Source organism: Ips typographus, linkage group LG11, assembly GCF_016097725.1.
Source record: "Ips typographus isolate SLU linkage group LG11, UJ_Ityp_2.0, whole genome shotgun sequence".
Taxonomy (NCBI): Eukaryota; Metazoa; Arthropoda; class Insecta; order Coleoptera; family Curculionidae; genus Ips; species Ips typographus.
This window is the reverse complement of record NC_138432.1, coordinates 3,400,761-3,419,740: the sequence shown is the minus strand read 5'-3', so window position 1 is coordinate 3,419,740 and position 18,980 is coordinate 3,400,761. Positions and strand designations below refer to the sequence as shown.

Sequence of the window (18,980 nt, the reverse complement as noted above, 5' to 3'; positions counted from 1 at the left end):
TCTAAGGCCTCTGCGAAGACACTCGCTGTTAAACCAGACATCCAAACGTGTAAGCTTCCTCTTGAGGAGGCTCTTCTTGAATTCACAGACAAGAAGTGCTTGACAAGCAGTTTGAGGAGTGAAGTAGTGGTCCATAGTCACTCAGTGGAGTTGTAGTAGATAGGGGTAGCTGAGTAACACACAATCTTCTCCACAAAAAATGAATTCAATGGTCTTTAAACCTACAAAAAACGCCCAACATGTTTCGAGTGCAGCAGCTACTCATCATCAGGGGCTGGGTCTAAGGCCTCTGCGAAGACACTCGCTGTTAAACCAGACATCCAAACGTGTAAGCTTCCTCTTGAGGAGGCTCTTCTTGAATTCACAGACCAGAAATGCTTGACAAGCAGTTTGAAGAGTGAAGTAGTGGTCCATAGTCACTCAGTGGAGTTGTAGTAGATAGGGGTAGCTGAGTAACACACAATCTTCTCCACAAAAAATGAATTCAATGGTCTTTAAACCTTCAAAAAACGCCCAACAAGTTTCGAGTGCAGCAGCTACTCATCATAAGGGGCCTTGGTCTAAGGCCTCTGCGAAGATACTCGCTGTTAAACTAGACATCCAAACGTGTAAGCTTCCTCTCGAGGAAGCTCTACTTGAATTCACAGACCAGAAATGCTTGACCAGCAGTTTGAAGAGTGAAGTAGTGGTCCATAGTCACTTAGTGGAGTTGTAGTAGATAGGGGCAGCTGAGTAATACACATTCTTCTCCACAAAAAATGAATTCAATGGTCTTTAAACCTACAAAAAACGCCCAACATGTTTCGAGTGCAGCAGCTACTCATCATCAGAGGCTTGGTCTAAGGCCTCTGCGAAGACACTCGCTGTTAAACCAGACATCCAAACGTGTAAGCTTCCTCTTGAGGAGGCTCTTCTTGAATTCACAGACAAGAAGTGCTTGACAAGCAGTTTGAAGAGTGAAGTAGTGATCCATAGTCACTCAGTGGAGTTGTAGTAGATAGGGGTAGCTGAGTAACACACAATCTTCTCCACAAAAAATGAATTCAATGGTCTTTAAACCTACAAAAAACGCCCAACAAGTTTCGAGTGCAGCAGCTACTCATCATCAGGGGCTGGGTCTAAGGCCTCTGCGAAGACACTCGCTGTTAAACCAGACATCCAAACGTGTAAGCTTCCTCTTGAGGAGGCTCTTCTTGAATTCACAGACAAGAAGTGCTTGACAAGCAGTTTGAAGAGTGAAGTAGTGATCCATAGTCACTCAGTGGAGTTGTAGTAGATAGGAGTAGCTGAGTAACAAACAATCTTCTCCAGAAAAAATGTATTCAATGGTCTTTAAACCTTCAAAAAACGCCCAATAAGTTTCGAGTGCAGCAGCTACTCATCATAAGGGGCCTCTGCGAAGATACTCGCTGTTAAACCAGACATCCAAACGTGTAAGCTTCCTCTTGAGGAGGCTCTTCTTGAATTCACAGACAAGAAATGCTTGACAAGCAGTTTGAAGAGTGAAGTAGTGATCCATAGTCACTCAGTGGAGTTGTAGTAGATAGGAGTAGCTGAGTAACACACAATCTTCTCTATAAAAAATTTATTCAATGGTCTTTCAACCTTCAAATGTGAGCTGTTGTCGTAAATTTTTACCGCTTTTCGCTTAAATTGTGACAATTTTGGAGCCAGATTGCGTTACTTAAGTCTGCCAATTCTTATAATAACTGTATAGCCAGTGTACGCACTATGGCTCTTGAAACTAAAAAGTAATCACGAAAAGTGTTACGTATGTCATTCACAAAAACTGTACTGAGTTGGACACTCTTTTGAAAGCTACAGAGCTTGATCGTGAGGCAATACGAGTACGTATGGATATTGTCAGAGAAAAAGATAGTAAACTTAGGTAGTACAACAGTGAAATATTCGAGATCCTTTTGGCTGCTGATAGTAGTGAACAAGATTTAAGTATAGAAATAGACAGTTGTGATGATTACATTCGGCGTGAGAAAGAATTAGCTATTCGGTGTGATAAGTTGCTGCAGATACGACAACCTACAGATGACAATGTTACTCAAATATCAGGTTCATCCAATGTTGCAAGTAATAGAAAGTTTAAGTTACCTACAATACAGTTTAGGAAGTTTAATGGTACCACCAAATATTGGCTGTCTTTCTGGGCTCAGTTTAGGAAAATTGATGAATATCAAGAAATTGATTTAGCCGATAAGGTGGAGAACCTGATTCAGGCCACAGTATCCGGAAGTCGAGCCCGAAATATAGTTGAGAATTTTCCTGCCACAAGAGAGAATTACAGCAGAATTATTGAAAGTTTAAAGTAACGTTTTGGAAGAGAAGACCTCCAAATAGAAGTGTACATAAGGGAGTTGTTACGTCTCGTATTAAGCAACGCAACTTCAAAGATCAAAATTGTTAGTGTTTCTGCATTATATGAGGGGATTGAAACTCAACTAAGATCTCTAGAGACCTTGGGAATAGTTTCAGAATAATACTGATAGAGTCATGTATACCAGAGGAAAAAATGTCATGGCTCCGCAACGTTAGGCAGTGGACAGGACTGAGGATAATGCAAGAACTGAAGCATACCATACTTAATACGGAAGAGTGGACAAATGTGATTGCAAACATCCATTAATGGACATGTAGCAGAAGAAGAAGAAGATTAGAACATCAGTTTTTTTACAAAACTCCTGAAATGGAAATTTTGAAAAAAAATCCTGTAAAACCAATAATAAAATTAACATTAAATTATTATATAAATAGAAGTGTTTTATGACCAGAAACAAAAATCGCCGGATTTTTCCAAGACATCAAAAAATTGGAACAACTGATATCTTTAATGTTCTTTAAACGGTATTTAAATTAGTTGCATCTGCTTCTTATTCCAAGAGTATAAATAACAAAAAAATTAAACTCTTCCAGGGTATGGTAACATCCTGTTCGTGTTACGACTGCAATGGTAATCGGATATAGAAAAGCATCAGGAATCTCGCTTTAAAACGTTTCCGTTCGTTTTATTTTGGGAGTAAACTGCAGACTGGAGCGGGTTTGCATTTCCGCAAAATCAGCTTTCCGTTTTAGGTTTTGATGCAGAACATTAAACAAAAATCGTAGTGATATGAAATAGCGTTAAAATGTCATTGAACATAATTAATATAAATATGTCTATTACAGTTGTTCCTATTTAACAAATTTTTAACACATTTGGACGGACATTTTTGGTGGACACATTTGGCTGGAAACAAGTTAAGAGCTATCAAATTATGACATCTTAAATTAAACTTGTTTACCTGCATTGCTCTATTTCCCATCAAATATCCCGGTTATTTATAATTTTTCCAAGGAAATTCTGTCTAATGAAAAGAAAGTCAAAATTTCGGGATACATTTTGATGCTTGAGCGAACCTCTTAACTAGTAGTATAAGGACCATGTTAAGAGCTGTCAAATTATGACATCTTAAATTAAACTTGTTTACCTGCACTGCTCTATTTTCTATCAAATAGCTCGGTTATTTGTAATTTAAACAAAAAATGTGTTTAGTTAAAAGAAAGTTAAATTTATGACATACATTTTGAGCCAACGGTATATCATAGGAACCAAGTTAGGTGCTGTCAAATTATGACATCTTATAGTTAAAAGTAGACAAATTACGAACTAAATTTTGACGTTTTAACGAATCTTGGTCATAGTAACCAACTTGTCAAATAAAGACATCTGTCATCTTTAAAGAAACATAAATAACGATGCAATGATATGACAAATAAAAAAGTTGTCAGTTTGCAGGAAACGGAGAGAGATAGGATAAAATGAATTAAAATTCTTGTATACAATATACAAGATAATAAAGATATATATAAGGATACTTCCAGATTTTTCCAGTATCTTGTATCTGGTCGATGTATCTGGGAACCCTGGCTTAAACATAACAATCGTAATCCAACATTATACAGATGTGGTAAAAGCAAAACCGTGCAGTTGACAGAGAAACATTGTTAATTTTTTGCGCGAGACAAAGACAGAAAACTAAATAATAATCAAAAGTTTAGTAGGAGAAAGCTGGCTGCGTTGTCAGATCGTAATTTACCTACTGGAGTTACATAGTTTTATTATTGAACTATTGAATCATATCTATTTCATGGAGAACACACAGAGAGCTTACCGTTAACTGATCCCTAAAACATTAAATAAATAGAAATTTAGGAATGTACCAATAGGAAGAATACCATATTGGACGAGGTCAGATACGTTGGTGACATACATACAATGTGACAACGCCGCGGAACAATTCATGACAAATGTATTTTTTTGACTAATTTTCCTCCTTTGTCTTACGCATTAATTAGCAATGTATTTCTGCCTGTTACATGGCCAGTTTTACTTTTACCACACCTGAAGACTTTAGACAAATAATAAACTAAATAAAAAAACATATGTTTAGTTGAAAACACCTTTTTTACCCTGTCAGATTGGCCTTTCTCGCTATTGAATTTATAAAAACTCTCAGCAAGACATATTTTAAATTTTAAGTGCACTTTGCATTTGCCTTTGCATATGTTGATTTTCCTCTATTTTTCCGTGCCTTAAAACATTTCCATTTAAATATGATTTTCAATACATTAATGTAGCATTTTGAATTTTCAGGAATTACTGCTGAACGAATCCTCTCACGAATTGACAGGACCTATCAAGTTTATCCACCAATGGGTAAATATGCCACAACAAACCGTCGAAATTCAGAGCGCAAACGGCACTATGGAAAAAGTAAGTATTTTTAACTAAATTCTGTTAGCAATAAGAGTGCAGCGACGTTTTTGATTTGATTTGGTGAGGAAATATCTAAATTTTAATGATGCTTTCCAATTAAGCGACTATCAGTTTTTCAGTTTATTGAAATTGTCCCTAAACAGTCAATATCACTCTCTTTGCCGATGACACAATTATCAGTGTCGGAGATTCCACATTGGAATGGACACTGACGGAGTCTATGGCAGCACAAATCGGAGTGGAACAATGGTTTAGCTCTAATCGACTTTTACTCAGTAACGAAAGAACAAAAATAATGATTCTTTTACGAAGTCAATATAAGAATCCAATGCAAGTCATTATATGAATGCAATCCTGTATATCAAAGATTAATATATAACTGTCATCTGGTACGAGAGTGATACTTGGACACTCACCAAGGCAAATGAGAGCAAGCTGAAGTGTTTTAAACGAAAAGCTCTGCGCAAGATCTTTGAACCATGCAAAGACCCAAAACGGCCAAGTCACGAGCCTTGTTGCACAGGATTCAAAGATTTGTCTGCGTCTGTATTGCTGGTGCAATGAAAACTGCCTCAACAAGGGCACTGGAGCGGTTAAGTGGGCTCGAGCCGCTGCACCTGTTTATACAAAAAGAAGCTGCCAGGGCAGCCCACAGCCTGGCAGGTCTCAATATGCTGATTACAGACTCAGCTGAATCGTGCGGTCATCTCGGGGGCTGGGGGGAGGCCTTGAGGGAGTGTCCGGAACTGTTGATGAGGCAGAATCGGGTGCTTCCGACGCTTCTGTCAAGCGAACCTCTAAAGTTTGTAGTACCCGAGAGGGAGGACTGGGAATTCTCTCAATACTCTATCCTCCCGTCGCATGGAGACGTCTGGTTTACAGATGGATCCAAAACCATGACGGGGACAGAGGCAGGTGTGTATAGTGCGGCTGCCACTGTACCATCTTCCAAGCCGAGATCTTCGCGATCATCCGATGCGGGGAGTTCATTTTAAACTCACCGCTACGCCGGAAGGATATATTTATCTGTACGGACAGCAATGCCGCAATGGTTGCCTTAAAAACTGATTCAACAACGTCTGCGCTGGTGCGTAAGAAAACACTCTTGTCGCTCACGCGGATGTCCAAAGTACATCTACTTGGGTTCCAGGGCACTCCGGTGTTAGGGGAAACGAGGAAGCGGACAGGTTGGCCCTTCGTGGCTTCCAAGAGAGACCCGTAGGGCCCGAACTTATTGTAGGACTAGCCGGCGCGGTCGGATCCGCCATTCTGGACCGTATCTTCTGGCAAACATCCGATATTGCTTGGGAGGAGGCCGGAGGCATGCGGCAGTCGCGATATCTCAGGGGCTTCTTTCCAAGAAACAAGTCGAAGTCCCTGATGAAATAATCTAGAAAGGACCTCAAATGTGTGATAGGTCTTCTCACGGGTCACTGTCAGATGAAAAGACACATGCACATTCTGGGTCTGTCACAAGATCCGACATGTCGCTTGTGTCTGGAAGACGAGGAAACTCCGATACACGTTCTCACACAGTGCCCGGCCCTTGCGACGATCAAAAAAGAACCTTGGGATAAGAGTATGATCAACCCTTTAGATATTCAAGGTACCCGGTCAAGGAGGCTCTGCGGTTTTGTCAGGGCCACCGAACTAGAGGGGTACTAGCTTGTGATGGGTCACAATGAGCCCGGCTAGCGGCCTATGTGTCTTCTCCGAAAGGATCTAACCCATCTAACAATATTCATTCATTCATTCGACCCAAAACAGAGGAAGTTACGTCCAAGAACACTGACTGCAGTCTAAGAGGGACATAGACATTATTAGAGTGATTGAGGAGAAATACCCGACTCTCAAATAATCAAAGTCTGGGACCAGAATCTCTGGGAGGACCGTTGGGAATAGAATACGATCATGAACTGATGGACGATAGAGTGGGATGCACAGCGAGAACGATAAAGAATGGCAACGCTGTGCTCCAGCAATTATTATAGACACGATGTAAATACAGTTATAGACATCAAACAAAATCTTTAGCATTTTCTTTCGTCTTCAAATAAAGCAAATAACTAATGCAAAGGTAAAAAAGGAGTTGATGGGAATGAAAGAAAGCGCTTTTTCTCAAATATACGAAGTTGATCGATTATGTTAATTGAACCGATCGGAATTTAGTGAGCCACCCTATTTGTTTTACCCTTATTTAAATACGTTTTGAAGGGTTTAAATTAAAATTTATTTGGGGACGTGGTCGTGCATTTTTATTATAAACACCCTTTAGAAGTTTAAGTGGGGAAACCAGTATTTTCTGTTTTATGAAATATTGACTGTAACGATGTTAAGTTTTCTACATTAAAGTCAACATTTAGAAGAGTAAAAATTGCAGGTTAGTGGGTGTTTGCCAGCCATGGGTTACGGATTCGCAGCAGGAACTACAGACGGACCTGGTGAATTCGACTTCAAACAAGCTCAAACCAGTGATAATCCATTCTGGAACGTAGTCAGAGACTTCATTTTCCCTCCACAGCCTGAAGACATCGAGTGCCATCACCCAAAACCGATTTTGATAAACACTGGAAGGGTAAGTGTTTTTTTTCCCTACCCTGGTGTGGTAAGATGCACTTTTTTGCACTCATTTGAGTGTGGGAGAAAGTACTTTACTTTGAAAGTTGTGGCTGAGTGATAGCTGTCAAATTTAGTACAATTACTATATTAGGTTAAGTTGGCATCTGTCAAAAATTTCAGTACGATTTACCTGTTACTTTATGTGTTATGGCATTTTAAGGGAGCTTAGTGCCTAACATCTTTCTCTGAGCTTTGTCCATAACACCATAACTTTGACCACCAACACTAATTGTACAATTTTTTGTAAATTTGTACTGCAGTAACAACTGTCAAATTTCGTACAATTACTACAAAAGGTTAGGTAACCACCTGTCAAAAATTTTAGTACATTTGCTTTGCTTGTTAATGAGATATGGCAGTTAGTGCTTAACGTTTTTACTTAAACAAACCAGATCAATTGGAAAATGCACTGTTACGCTTGTACTAAATTGACAGCTGTCAACTTTAGTAACAAATACTACTTGGGATTAGGTTTACATTTGTAAAAAAAAATGTAGTACTAGGAATTGTACTGCCTTAGCAGCCAGCATCACTAAGTGTACAATTGGTTCTATAACTTTTACTGAAGTGACAGCTGTCAAATTTAGTACAGTTACAACTTTAGGTAGGGTTGATATGAGTCAAAAATTTCAGTACAATTACTCTCCTCGCTAATGAGATATGGCATTCTAAACCAGTTAGTGCTTCGCGTTTTTGCTTTAACCAACAGGACTAATTCGAAAATGTACTGTTACACTTGTACTAAATTGACAGCTGTCAAATTTAGTACGATTTTTAACGGAGGTTGGTGAGAAAATCACAGTTTTAAACACGCTTTTGGAATTTTGATTAAATTTTCTATCCAATCACCTGAAAAATTGGGTACAGTAAGGAACTCTTCTAAAAATGTTCCACTACGGCGCTGGTTTTTAGGTTCAATTTAGTAAATTCAGTGAAAATAACAGGTCCGTAACTGCCCAATTACCCAAATTATGGCCCAAATTGTGTTTCAAGTTAGTTGAGTGAGTTTTCTGTCATTTTCAGTTTGGTTTTCCAAGTTTAACAAAAAACAGGATTTTTTCTGAAAATTTTCCAGTACGGCGCTGGTTTTTAGGTTCAATTTAGTACATTCAGTAAAAAATTAAGGTCCCTAACTGCCCAATTACCCAAATTATGGCCCAAATTGTGTTTCAAGTTAGTTGAGTGAGTTTTCTGTCATTTTCAGTTTGGTTTTCCAAGTTTAACAAAAAACAGGATTTTTTCTGAAAATTTTCCAGTACGGCGCTGGTTTTTAGGTTCAATTTAGTACATTCAGTAAAAAATTAAGGTCCCTAACTGCCCAATTACCCAAATTATGGCCCAAATTGTGTTTCAAGTTAGTTGAGTGAGTTTTCTGTCATTTTCAGTTTGGTTTTCCAAGTTTAACAAAAAACAGGATTTTTTCTGAAAATTTTCCAGTACGGCGCTGGTTTTTAGGTAGAATTTATTAAATTCGATGAAAATTTCAGGTCCGTAACCGCCCAAATACCCAAATTATGGTCCAAATTGTGTTTCAAGTTTGTTGAGTGGGTTTTCTGTCATTTTCAGTATGGTTTTTCAAGTTTAACAAAAAACAGGATTTTTTCTGAAAATGTTTCAGTACGGCGCTGGTTTTTAGGTTCAATTTAGTAAACTCAGTAAAAATTTCAGGTCCGTAACTGCCCAATTACCCAAATTGTGTTTCAAGTTAGTTGATTGAGTTTTCTGTCATTTTCAGTTTGGTTTTCCAAGTTTAAAAAAAACAGGATTTTTTCTGAAAATTTTCCAGTACGGCGCTGGTTTTTAGGTTCAATTTAGTACATTCAGTAAAAAATTAAGGTCCCTAACTGCCCAATTACCCAAATTATGGCACAAATTGTGTTTCAAGTTAGTTGAGTAGGTTTTCAGTCATTTTCAGTTCGGTTTTCCAAGTTTAACAAAAACCAGGATTTTTTCTGAAAATGTTCCAGTACTGTGCTGGTTTTTAGGTACAATTTAGTAAATTCATTGAAAATTTCACGTCCGTAACCGCCCAATTACTCAAGTCATGGCCCAAATTGTGTTTCAAGTTAGTTGAGTGGGTTTTCTGTAATTTTCAGTTTGGTTTTCCAAGTTTAACAAAAAACAGGATTTTTTCTGAAAATTTTCCAGTACGGCGCAGGTTTTTAGGTTCAATTTAGTACATTCAGTGAAAATTTCAGGTCCGTAACTGCCCAAATACCCAAATTATGGCCCAAATTGTGTTTCAAGTTAGTTGAGTGGGTTTTCTGTCATTTTCAGTTTGGTTTTCCAAGTTTAACAAAAAACAGGATTTTTTCTGAAAATTTTCCAGTACGGCGCTGGTTTTTAGGTTCAATTTAGTATATTCAGTGAAAATTTCAGGACCGTAACTGCCCAATTACCCAAATTATGGCCCAAATTGTGTTTGTTCCAAGTTAGTTGAGTGAGTTTTCTGTCATTTTCAGTTTGGTTTTCCAAGTTTAACAAAAACCAGGATTTTTTCTGAAAATGTTCAACTACGGCGCTGATTTTTGGGTTAAATTTAGTATCAAAATTTGAACTGCCAAAAACACAGTTTGAAAGAACAGTCAGGGAAAAAACCGCTGGTAAAACCCACTTGTAGTGAGTAAATGACAGTTTTGAGAACATTTTTGGAAACCTCATTGAATTTTCTTTCCGACAGCCTGAAAAAACACAGTTAGGGGGAAAAACGGTGTTAAAGTACTGCCAGAAAGACAGTTTGGAAGGACAGTCAGGTACAAAATCGCTCGTAAAACCCACTTATAGAGAGAAAGTGGCAGTTTTAAATACATTTTTGAAATCCTCACTAAATTTCCTCTGCAATCACCTGAAAAAACACTACAAAATTTGGTACAGTCAGAGAGAAAAGCGGTGCCAAAATTTAAACTGCCAGGAAGACAGTTTAATAGAACAGTCAGGGGCAAAATTGCTGGTAAAACTCACTTGGAGTGAGAAAATGAGTGAACTGGAAAAAAACTGCAAAATTTGGTACAGTCAGTTAAACTGCGAGTGCGGAAAAAAGCTTTTTTGCCCTCGCCTGCTTACAAGTATCCATCCTTGTTACGTAGTCAACTATTTTGTCTTTTACAACATTATGTAACTGCAAAACTATTTTTCAGTTGACAATCCCGTATTCCTGGCAACCTAAAATAGTGTCCACGCAAATTTTACTGCTGGGGAGTTTTGCCATTGTGGGTGTGCCGGGAGAGTTTACCACCATGTCAGGGAGAAGAATGCGTGCCACCATTAAGAATGCTTTAATTTCTAATGGGGGAGATGCAAATACTGAAGTCGTGTTAGCTGGATTGAGTAACACCTACACCAGTTATATTGCTACTTATGAGGAATACCAGGTGAGTCAAATAGGTGATCTATTACCTAACCTAGCTGAAGTTTTATAATTTTTTTAAGTAACCGTAAAAAATAGGCTTATCAGATGCAGAATATGTGTATGTGCAGTCATATCATCGTCTAGTACAATAATAAAGTCTTACCTAAAGCTGGTAACAGTCTGACAACAATACATTTCTAGTAACTTTTTGTTTGGTTCCCTACATTTTGTTTGGAGCTGCAGGGGGCTTAAACACTGGGGCGTACGCAGAGGCTTCAAAAGGACCATTTCATCCTCCAAACAGCCTCTGCAAATCGGGTCTTCATGAATTCCTAGGAAGGTTGCAATAAGAATGCAAGTAGTCCATTATACCTATTTTTAGCCGGTAACAGATCATCACTGCTGCTATGTAGGAATATAAAAAACAAGCGACGAACAATATGTTTCGTCACTGAAACAATTTAATATAAATAAGGCTCGACGTTCGTTAGAAAAGGAGACGGTCAGAAGACTCCGTCTTGTGCCACACTATGTAGTCGTTCCGAATTTTACAACCCGCACCGGGTTCGTAAATTAATGAAATAAAAAAATATTTCTAAATTATAATAATTGCGAGTGCCAAACCCTCCAGAAAGCTGCCCTCATCGTCTAACAAATGTAAGTACAATTTATTATTTTTTAGTACTTTGTGCATGTATTCGGTGTGCATTCGGTATTGTTCAAAGTGTTACTTGGGGAATTAGGTTTATATGATTTTATTCCGATTCACTAAGTTGATAAACCAACCAATTTGTCATTTAGTTTTAACTGCTATTTAGTTATTAAATTATATTTTTCTACCTCTCAAACAAGATCTCGGTACAGGCGTTTATTAAAATAATAAACGCACGTCTCGTTTAACTTTTTGAGCCAAAAGGGGTTTACAATTTCAAGGTGACAACATGTCATAGTACGTTTATGACCTTGCTCTTCAAGGTGATCGGACCATGATAGTTTGGTATCTAAGTGTATTCCTAGGTCTGTCCTACTGTCTTGTTAGGACTAACACCATTTTTTGTATCAAAGTTCCGTTTGGATTTATTCTCAATCCTACCGAACAACACCATTTATCAACCATCCGCATTGTCCTTGCCTGCAGACTGTTCCTGGCGCCTCTGCACAGGATGACCAGATCGTCGGCTTAGGCCTGCGTATACAGGCCGACAGGCCCGCGTCGTTCAGTTTCCACAGAAGGCTGTCCATCACCAGGCAGAGGAGAAAGATGGTGCCAATCGCCGTTGAGTAAAGGCTTCAAGCCACGTTCCGCCAATGTATTGTCAAATATCGAGAAATGCTCCCAGAGCCTCCTGTTTGTAGAAAAGAGCACCTGCAATATTGCGAAAAAGATGGTAAAAGGCCGCCTCTTTTGATTTGCCTTGACTTTTCTCCAAAGAGAGGGAACGTAACTCATAGCCCGGCATATCCTGACAAGGAGCGGGACGAGTGTGTTCATTCCGTACTGCAACGGACCATTTGATTTAAACCGTTCCTATACAATTTATAGATTTTCGCTTTGCGCCAAATCAAAGTAGATTGATGGGGCATTCAATTTCTTTTAAGACATTTCTTGCTACGACGTTAAAGGGTTGTCAAAAAAACCTGTTCAATAGGAGAAACGATTTTTACCTTCTGAAATGCGAAAACTTTTAGCAGGTGGCGTAACAAGAGTCAAGTTTGATGGCGGCTGCAAAATGTCGGAAAATAATGTTTTGAATCGACATTGTCATCTTAGGACGGCAAACCCGCAGGTCATTTACGTGAAATGTATAGACTAATCCTTTTAGAGTTTTTCTTATAAAAAACACCCCGCCCAGGTATTCTCAATAAGTGTTTCAATTTTGTGGGTGTGTTTATGTTGAATTTTTTCAATTGTTTAATTAGTTTTTTCCATCTTTAGTATTCTGCTAGATACAGTATATTCATTTATACAGGGTGTTACAAATTCAATGCATTAGCATTGTTATCTCAAAAACTATATTTGATAGGCATTTAGTTAAATGGAGGCAAAGTTGCGCATTTTATGCTAAATAATTTGGTAAAAAAAAATCAAAACGATCGAAAACCGAAAAAGTCAAATTTCTATTTTATTTTTTCTCTTCTTCTTCTGCTGCGTGTCCATTAATGGATTTTTCTATCACATTTGTCCACTCTTCCTTATTACGCATGGTATGCTTCAGTTCTTGCATTGTCCTCAGTTCTGTTCCCTGCCTAACGTTGCGAAGCCATGACATCTTTATCCTGCCCATTCCTCTCTTTCCCTCAATCTTCCCCTCAATTATCAATTGCAGGAATTGGTACCTCTCGTTGCGTTTTACGTGACCCAGGTATGCTGTTTTTCAACGTTTAATGTGTGTAACAGTTCGCGGTCTTTATTGATTTTTCTCAAAACCTCATCGTTGGTTCTTCTTGCACTCCATGGAATCCTCAGTACATGCTTGTTGATAGTGCTCACCTTCAGTGTTCATCCGTCCATGCCATAAAGCAACCCTGTCCAGACATAGCATTTGACAAATCTAATAATTCTCAAGCCAAGATCGAAATCAGTACTGGTGAGCACTTTTTTTGAATTTTATGAACGCACTGCGGGCATTTTCAATTCGGCATCTGATTTCTGTGTCTGATTCCCAGTTTTCACACAGTTCCTGGATATTTAAATTTATTTACTGGCTCTATTGGTTGATTCTCATATATTTGGCTTGAGTTTTGAAATTCTTGTGGCTTTCGAGTAATTATCATGAATTTAGTCTTCTTGGTGTTGATACTGAGGCCCATGTTCTTACTGCATATATCTGCAATTAGAACTGTGTCGTCGGCATAACGAGTATTGTTGACCCATACACCATTCACCTTAACGCCCACGTTGCGTTCTTCTAGGGCTTGCTGAAAGATGACTTCAGAATATAAATTGAAGAGAAGTTGGGAGAGAACACACCCTTGTCTGACTCCTCTCCAAATTGGTCTTGCTTCTGTGAGATCGTTACCACCTCTGACTTCAGCCATTTGGTTCCAGTATAGACTTTGAATGCAGCGGATGTCTTTTTGGTTTATTCCCTTTGTTCCTCAGACAACGCCAGTCATCCAATCATGTTTGTGTGCTTTTCGTTTAAGTCCCAATTTTGCCTCCGCAACATTGGTCATGACAGCCTCCATTTCTTCTTATACGTCACCCATGTTAGCTTCCTCTACCGTCTGTGGATCTATGGTTGTCAGTATTTTCTCATTAAGATGAGTTTGTTTTTAATCTTTAAGTCTTTCGTAATCTATCTTTCGCTGTGGTAGGTCTGTAGCTACTAAAAAACGAAATAAAAAGTTCAGGTTCGTATTTGAAAAATTGAAGTTGATGATGGTATCTAAAAACCGGAACGTCGCAACTGAAAACTAATGAAAATTTTCTAATTTTTTTACCAAATTATTTAGCAGTAAAATGCGCAACTTTGCCTCCATTTAACTAAAGCTCTCTCAACTATACCTTCTGAGCTTCTTCTTCTATCACCCTGTATGTAATAGTAACCATCTTAATAACCGTAATTTGACCTTATAGTTTAGGACATATCCTTTAGTACAGAAATAACAATAATTCTAAAGTACTTTTACCAAATTATACTCCACTAACAAAACTCCATTCATCGTTGAGGGTACTTGCTTATATCTTGGCCATTATACCTTTCTTCGGCACATTAAACGTTTAACTTAATATGTTTGACCGTCCATACGTCCTTAATAAAGTTGTCCATAAAAGTGTTTATTTTGAAAGATGACGACCTATTCTAGTAAGATATTTGGATGGTTTATTACTAAATTTACAGGCAGACTTGCCCTTTTAACATGTTCGACAAATTAACGTTTTTGCGCAGTTGTTGTTCCCAAGAATATTTAAAACTTTATTGCACTGCAACATTTGGATTTTTTGAACTAAATTACACTGAACCAAAGCTCAATATCAGTATTAAAAGCACTTGATCCTGCCATTTTAAAATTATTATAGAGAACGCTGGCTGTGTAATACAGTTTTCATCAAAAAATGTTATTAGGATTTCCAATTATCAACGAGTCCACTTTAAATTAGACCAGAGACAAATGAGACAGTCCCATTAAAAATAGTTTCGTAAAAATTCCAAATTTATGTTATTTATAATCACAACAAATTTTAAAACTCAGCTACAATTAATGAAGGAACAACGTGGAAAAAGTTTAGTGTTGCTGGCTAATTTGTCTGCTAACTTCAACAAACCCTTATGGCTTATTTAAAAAGTTTAGGTTTACAGAAAAGCTCAATATTTTACACAGGGCGTCCCAAAAAAAAGTTATTATGTGGTCACACACTAAGGTTTAATATCGTTAATCCGATTGAGAAAAACATTACTAATTAGGTGGCTAAAACTCAGTCTAGAGAAAAAATTTAAGCAACTTAGAAAGTAAATCGACTAAACTACATACTCAAGATAATAAGGGATCAGGGCGATCCTTAAAGTTACAAATATCGTTTTTACATCTGGTTGCTAATGTACTGCAAGTCGGGGCGAAGCCGGAAAACAGGTCTAGAAAGACATATTTACCTACAATTCACCATTTTTCTACTAAAAGTGTTGAATGAAATTTGTTGTGAAGAAGTTGTTTTTTTTTTCAGTTTGTAAATTTTTATAGGAACAAGAAATGCTTAAAATGACCTCACACAATTTCAACCAAGCGTAACTCGGTTCAAATCGTCAACATAATTCCCAAAGTAACACTTCAAACAGTACCTTTTACATGCACAAAATATTACATACAATAAATCCATACTTACATTTGTTAAACAATGATGAGGACAACTTTCTAGAGGGTTTGGCACTCGCGACTTATTATAATTTAGGAAATGGTTTACTGTTTAATTAATTTACGAATCCGGTGCGGGTTGCAGAATTCGGGACGACTACATCATGGTGTTATGAGGCGGAGTCACCGGCCGTCTCCCTTACCAACGCATGTCAAGCTTACCCGATTTATTTGCTTACGTAGCCCGCTTCCTCTTTCTGCATAGCAGTAGCGGTGATTTGTCACTATGTGCATTCTGACTGTAACCTTGCCTCGCGCATTTTATTATTTTGCCCTCTCCGAATATCTACGTTAATTTAATAAATTTATACTTTTAAATAATAATCTTTTAAATTAATGGATTTTCCATTCCTGACAATATTTCCTAGCTTTTCTGCGTCGCTAATGATAAGGAAAATACGAGTGGGTTTCCAAATTATTATGTTTTGAAAATCACCCTGTAGCTTAGAAACGGAGGCAGCTGTGGAAAGTATGCTGCTCCACTGTATTTTCACAAAAATCGAGCACAGGCTTGCAAACCGCATTGCTCTATCTTTGCTAGTTTAGGTGATACCCCGTAAAATCAAAATTTGAATTTGAAACACCCTGTACAAAACAAACATGTCAAACGGCAGTTATGTCAAGTCAAGCACTGCAACCCCCCCTAACCTAACCTAACCTAACCTTTAAACTATTAGATTACGAATACGATCATCATAGCAAATATAGCTAAAAACACAACGTTTATAAGCAATTGTAAGACTCTCAGTTTTCAAGCTACGAAACAATAATACTAAAAACTTCAGTTCTTCCTTTTTAAAAAGTGGACTGTCACTTACTACTATCAAAAGTCAAAAATGACTCCGAGATACTGTACTTCCTTGGAAGAAGATTATTTCTTGTCCATTTGCCCTGTGTGGATCCGTTTTCTAGTAAATAGAAGGATCACTGTCTTGTTTGGGTTAACTGGTAGCTTTTTGTCTTTGTATCAGTTCTCCACTATTTCGAGTGGTATTTGGTTTCTCTCTGAAAGTACTGGCAAATTTGCCTCGCAGGACAATCGTTCGAGCGTCTGCGTATCCTAGGCTATAGAAGCCCTTCGCCATCAGCTTTCTTAGCAGATCGTCTACCGGTATGTCCCATAGTAGAGGCGATAGGACTCACACTTGTAGGATTCCCCCCTCACTACCGCTAAGGCTGGTATTATCGTCCTGTTTTGTCGACTGGATTCTATCCATTTACAGATTGCCCGAGGAGCTTGTCTCCCGTCTAGCGTTCTTGCAGTGCCCATAGAAATGTTTGGGCTTTCTAACCATTTTTTTTTCACATCGGGTCGGATAGGAGAACCCGCCCGCAGACAAGGATGGCATATACTTCAGCCTGAAAGACTGTAGTGAGCAATAACTACTAAGTAACTACCGAGAGCAATACTCTGTGACAAGCGTCTGGAGCTTAAAATGCCGGCTCCCGCGCGTCCTGCTACCAACGATTCATCTGTGTACCAGACGTCGCTATTCCGGAGGAATTCCGGTCCGTAATCGGCCCTCCACTCTTCTCTATCAGGAACTATGACTTTGAAGAGATCTGAGGGCACGAGCTTGGAGATCTGATGATCGCCTGGCATCAGTAGGAGCGGACACTGGTCTGTGGCCCAGCCCCATATCCTACCGTGCCCAAATGAGCAGGCTTGTAGTTGGCCGCCCACATTTAGCCTGTAAGCTGCGCGCGTGGCCTCTATTCTCACGCACAGTTCGAGGGGCATGAGGTTTAACATTACCTCCAGGGCCCTAGAAGGAGTGGTCCTCATTGCCCCTGCCACCGCCAGGCACGCCGCTCTTTGGACTTTGTCCAGTTGAGCGGTTGCTGAACTTTGCTCTTCACAGGGCCACCACACTATGGCCCCGTAGGTAATTATGGGCCTGACTGCGGTGCAGTAGAGCCAGTAAAGCACCCTGGGATTTAGACCCTAGGTGCCACCAACAGCCCTCTTACAGGCCCATAGTATATTTCATATTGCCTCTGGAAGCAAGATGATCGCGCCATGATAGTTTGGTATCTGTATACCTAGATATTTCACCGTGAGGTGGTATTCGAGATTCGTCCCTGACAGAAAAATCATGGGTTTTGTGTCAAGTTTCCGCTTCTTGCTGAATAGCATAAGCTGGGCCTTCTTTGGATTGATACTCAGTCCTGCCAAACGGCACCATTCATCTACCATCCGCATTGCCCTCGACTGCTGCTTATCGACTTATATAACTTGAATTGTGTAGACAGGACCTTTTAGAGTTTTCCTTATGTAAAACACCCCAGCCAGGTAATTTTAATATACAATTTTTCAATTATGCGGCTTGTGTCCAAAACAAGGAATTTTGTTGGTAGTCCCCACAGTGGTATAGGTGGTATAGGTAGAGATAAAAGGTAAAAGTAGTAGTAATTTCAAATAAGTTTGATTCTGTAGCAGTGTATTTAGTACATACACTGCTGCACCTCTCCACTATGTTATTATATCCTCTACCAACTACAATTTACTTCCAATTTGACACAATCTAAATGTCCCAGCATTCGTTCCAAGAATTTATTCTTATCAAGCATGCAAACTACCTCGTAAAAGCAAAACAATGTCGCATACTTTTCCCTTGGGAGGAAACCTTAAGAATGCCTAAATTAAAATTAATTATCAGAAATGTTTCTGCAATTAGATCGGGAAAATCAGGACAAGGACAGTGCGAAACAGTTTTCACCAAAGGGAAATTAGATTTCTAGGACAGCTAAATTAAAAATTCCTTGTCGACTCAAAGAGCTTAATTAGATAGTAAATGCAATTTAAAATTTTAATTCAATTAAAAAAATGTTTTTGTTTCAGATGCAACGTTATGAAGCGGCCGCCACTGTGTTTGGACCCCACACACTCCAGATTTACCAGGAAGTTTACAGTAAACTCGCTGAAGCTTTAGTTAAGGTAATAATGTACAAAGAATGTCCCAGATAAAAGTAACTTTACTATGTAATTATCAAAGAAACATTTTAACATAACGGCCGTTTTTAGCGGCTCCTAGCGGCTTAACTGTAATAGTTATTAATGTATTAAGCGAAAAAAGTCGAGAGGATAAAAGTCCCATTGTGCGCGTAATACATACAATATTTTTTCTACAAACATCGCTAAATATCTAATACAACTAAACTTACTTTGTAGGTACTCAAAAACAGGATCAAAACTATACACAATTGAATACTGACATCAAACTGGTGACACTGACATTTAGAATAATGGCATGCATTGTGGCCGTTGCTCTGAACAGCAAGCGAAAAAATTTTTATCGCTCGCTACCCTTGGCAACGCGCGATAAAGTAAACTCATCAGTAAAGGGTAACTTTTCGTTGAGATTTGGAAGCGAAAAATGCATCATTATT

The 18,980-nt window shown here is 38.5% G+C and overlaps 1 protein-coding gene across 4 annotated transcripts in view; it reads left to right on the top strand.

Annotated features, from left to right (window-relative positions):
* Positions 1 to 18,980, top strand: part of CDase (neutral ceramidase) — a 166,036-nt gene that overhangs the window by 140,807 nt on the left and 6,249 nt on the right. For all 4 annotated transcript variants that reach the window (XM_081989121.1, XM_081989122.1, XM_081989119.1 and 1 more), the window contains exons 8-11: positions 4,646 to 4,765; positions 7,149 to 7,343; positions 10,525 to 10,758; positions 18,433 to 18,528. In XM_081989121.1, coding sequence (XP_081845247.1) covers positions 4,646 to 4,765; positions 7,149 to 7,343; positions 10,525 to 10,758; positions 18,433 to 18,528 — 645 coding nt within the window. The remainder of the gene's footprint in view (positions 1 to 4,645; positions 4,766 to 7,148; positions 7,344 to 10,524; positions 10,759 to 18,432; positions 18,529 to 18,980) is intronic.